This window comes from Fukomys damarensis, unplaced genomic scaffold (genome assembly GCF_012274545.1).
Source record: "Fukomys damarensis isolate Sample0158 unplaced genomic scaffold, DMR_v1.0_HiC HiC_scaffold_37, whole genome shotgun sequence".
In the NCBI taxonomy this organism is placed as follows: Eukaryota; Metazoa; Chordata; class Mammalia; order Rodentia; family Bathyergidae; genus Fukomys; species Fukomys damarensis.
The window spans coordinates 3,255,587-3,258,460 of NW_022900949.1; the positions used below are offsets into that span (position 1 = coordinate 3,255,587).

General features: G+C 64.0%; 2 protein-coding genes across 2 annotated transcripts in view; one reads left to right on the top strand and one right to left on the bottom strand.

Annotated features, from left to right (window-relative positions):
- The window catches only part of Snapc2 (small nuclear RNA activating complex polypeptide 2), a 3,475-nt gene extending 2,496 nt beyond the window's left edge, over positions 1-979 (top strand). Inside the window, exons 6-7 of the mRNA XM_010605717.1 lie at positions 1-184; positions 278-979. Of these exons, the coding sequence (XP_010604019.1) occupies positions 1-184; positions 278-591 (498 nt within the window). The 3' untranslated portion in view covers positions 592-979. The remainder of the gene's footprint in view (positions 185-277) is intronic.
- A 1,119-nt stretch (positions 980-2,098) lies between these two features.
- Ctxn1 (cortexin 1) lies at positions 2,099-2,873 on the bottom strand (the record flags this gene model as incomplete). Its single annotated transcript, XM_010605718.3, has 1 exon — positions 2,099-2,873. A coding segment is annotated over one exon (195 nt), but the record flags the coding sequence as incomplete, so codon positions are not given.
- Position 2,874: the final 1 nt, after the last annotated feature.

The following is a 2,874-nucleotide window of genomic DNA, read 5'->3' on the forward strand; positions in this document are numbered from 1 at the left end:
CCTGGCCCCGCCTCTGTGCCCGTTGGCCCCGGCCCTGATGCCCCCAGCTCTGCCGCTGAAGCGCCTGCCGAGTCTCTGGCCGGCCCCTCCCCTGAAGCAGACCTCACAGTGGACTTCGAGAAGATCTACAAGTACCTGTCTTTCTCCTCCCGGAGTGGCCACGGCCCAGAGCTCTCAGCAGCTGGTGAGGAGTGCGGAGGGCGTGGGGTGTGGGGTGAAAGGTGCCAGGTGGCAGGCACTGTCCTTCACTCACTCCTCCCCTTTCCCCCATCACCAGAGTCAGCTGTGGTCCTTGACCTGCTCCTGTCGCTCCCTAAGGAGCTTCCTCACCTGCCCTGCGCAGCCCTGGCTGAGCACATGACCAAAACCTATGTCCACCTCACGGCCCCAGAGCCCAGCCCCTCGGGTGTGAGCCCCGGGCCCAGAGCTGACGATGAGGGGACTGGTTCCAGGGTGCTGGAGGAGCCTGGCCAGGTCCCCCCTGGAGCCCCAGAGCTGAGATCAGCCTGGCGAGCAGCCGGCATCTGCCCTCTGAACCCATTTCTGGTGCCCCTGGAGCTCCTGGGCCGGGAGGCCTCCCTGGCAAGGTGAGGGCACAGCAGCCAGCAGATACACGGGCCTCTCAGCCTGGATCAGTCCACTGGACTGTCCTGAAGGTCCCTGACCCAACTCAGTCACAGCGGAGAATCGAAGCTGCGTACACGGGGGTTAGCACATGGAATCCCAGGACCGTGCACTACAAGCAGGCTGGCTCCCCTAGCCCCACTGTGAGTCTCTGCCTTTGGGGATGGGGCAGGGCTGGCCCCACCACATCCCCACCGCTCTCCCTGCCTTCCCCTGCCTAGGCTTCCCTTATTTTCCTCCTCCACCACTTCCTGTACCCCCAGGCCCAGTATCCCCCACCCCCTGCAGCTGATGGCGACACCCCACTCCTCATCCCTCACCCAGGGTCCTGTGTCCTGGAATAAAGTGCTTGTCTACCTGCTTTCCTTCTTCTGCCATGATTTAAGGATTGGAACTGGGGGTTCCTGCAGTGGCACAACTTGGGGTCACGGAAGCAAAAGCACTGCCTGCAGTGACCTCGGTTTGTCTACAAACATCCTATTGGTGGCCGGGTAGAGGTGGCTCTTTGACAAGCCTGGATGGGAAGGGGACAGCTGGGCACCGGCTCTCGGGGACAGGTGTCGGAGGCAGGTTTTCAAGCGGGGCAAGGAAGGTAGGAGCCAGCAGAGAAGGCAGGCAGCCAGCTGGGAGAGGCCAGAGCCAGGCTCAGAGGAGGGTGAGGTGGGAAGGGAACACCCCTAGAAGTGACAGCGAAGGCAGAGCTGGGGAGCAGAGGGAAGTGGAGGAGGGGGCCGAGACCCGGTGGGTCCCCAAGCCGCTCATTCCTGGGGGTGCCACCAGGCTTCCTGGCACCAGCTCCACCCACCCTGTGGGTTCTCGAGGAACAGGGTGGCCCCACGGCGCACCTTCCCCCAAGTCTAACTAGCTATCTGAGGGTAAATTCGGTTTCCCAGCCAGCGCCTTCACACAGCTTTCCTTTTATAGAAGCGCTCATTTCTCCCCACACGCTGCGCACGGCTCCTCCGGGACACATAACACATCTCCTGGGCCGGCTGTGGAGTGGAGCCAGCCCACACTGCTCGAGCGGCGCGGTGCCAGCCCCAAGGTGCCAAGGCGCACGAGAGGACGGGGCAGGCGTGCCGGGGTGCAGGGGCAGCTCCCAGAGTCAATGTGCAAACCTGCACCCCCCAGCCGCAGCACCTCCCCGGATCACAGGAAAGGAGTGGCGGAGTGGGCTTGTGCACCCCGGCCAACTGGGATGCCGGTGTGGACCACCTGGGCAGCAGTCAGAAGCAGGCGGAACCCAGGCCTGCGTTCCACTTCCAACGAAACACAATCCGCGCGGCCAAGGGCAAGTCACTATAGCTGCCTGGACCTCAGGGCCCTGGCCTGTAAAATGGGGGACACGCACGGGGCCTGCTCTTTTTTTCCTATCCCAAAGAGGAAGCCTGCAATGAACAGGAGGTGCTAACTCAGGACACTGCATGCATACACTGCATGCATACAGTAAGCGCTCAATAACAGCCTTTATTATCACCACCATCATCATCGCTGAGGCAGGGCGAAGTGAAGAGGCGGAGCAGGGGCGAGAGGAGAGCGGGGGGAGGCGGCAGGGGCCCATGGAAGCAGAGGTGCGCTCGGGGAAGGGCGTGCGGACCTGGGGAACCAAGGCGCCGGGCGTCCCGGGGCGCAGTAGCCATGGTGGGTCTTAGGGGTCTGGGTCTCGGGCAGGATGTGCAGGGCATCATGGGGATGTGGCGTCCTGCTCCGCAGGGCGCAGAGGGGACCTCAACACTCACTTATGGTGACACCGGATGTGGCCAGAAAGTGGGGAGGAGGAAAGGGATGGGGACGGGAGGGGGGGTCCCCACTCCCAAAGAAAGGATGCGCGACACTCATACCCGGCACGAACAATAGCAGAGCCACTCACAAGCGGGGGAAGGTGGAAGTCAGTGCCGGGGTCCCCCTCCCGCCCGATGCAGAGTCGGGGTCGAGTGCCAGTGCGCAGAGGAAGGGATGGGACGGACAAAGGCACGAGGTGGGGCTCCGGCCGGGCTGGGGTAGGGAAGGGTGCGGTCGAGGGAGTTGGGATGGGCCCGCTCCCACTTCGCCCCTCACACCAGCGCGTAGTCGAACTGCCCGCGCTCGAGCGCCTCCTTGTGGTCGGTCCAGGACGAGGCGGGCATGCGGCTGTAGGGGTCCAGCAGGATGCGCACGCAGCGCACCATCAGCAGCACCAGCACCACGAGCAGGCAGAGCACGAAGGCGAACACAGTGCGCTGCTCCGCGTCCAGCCCGGCGCCCACCGGG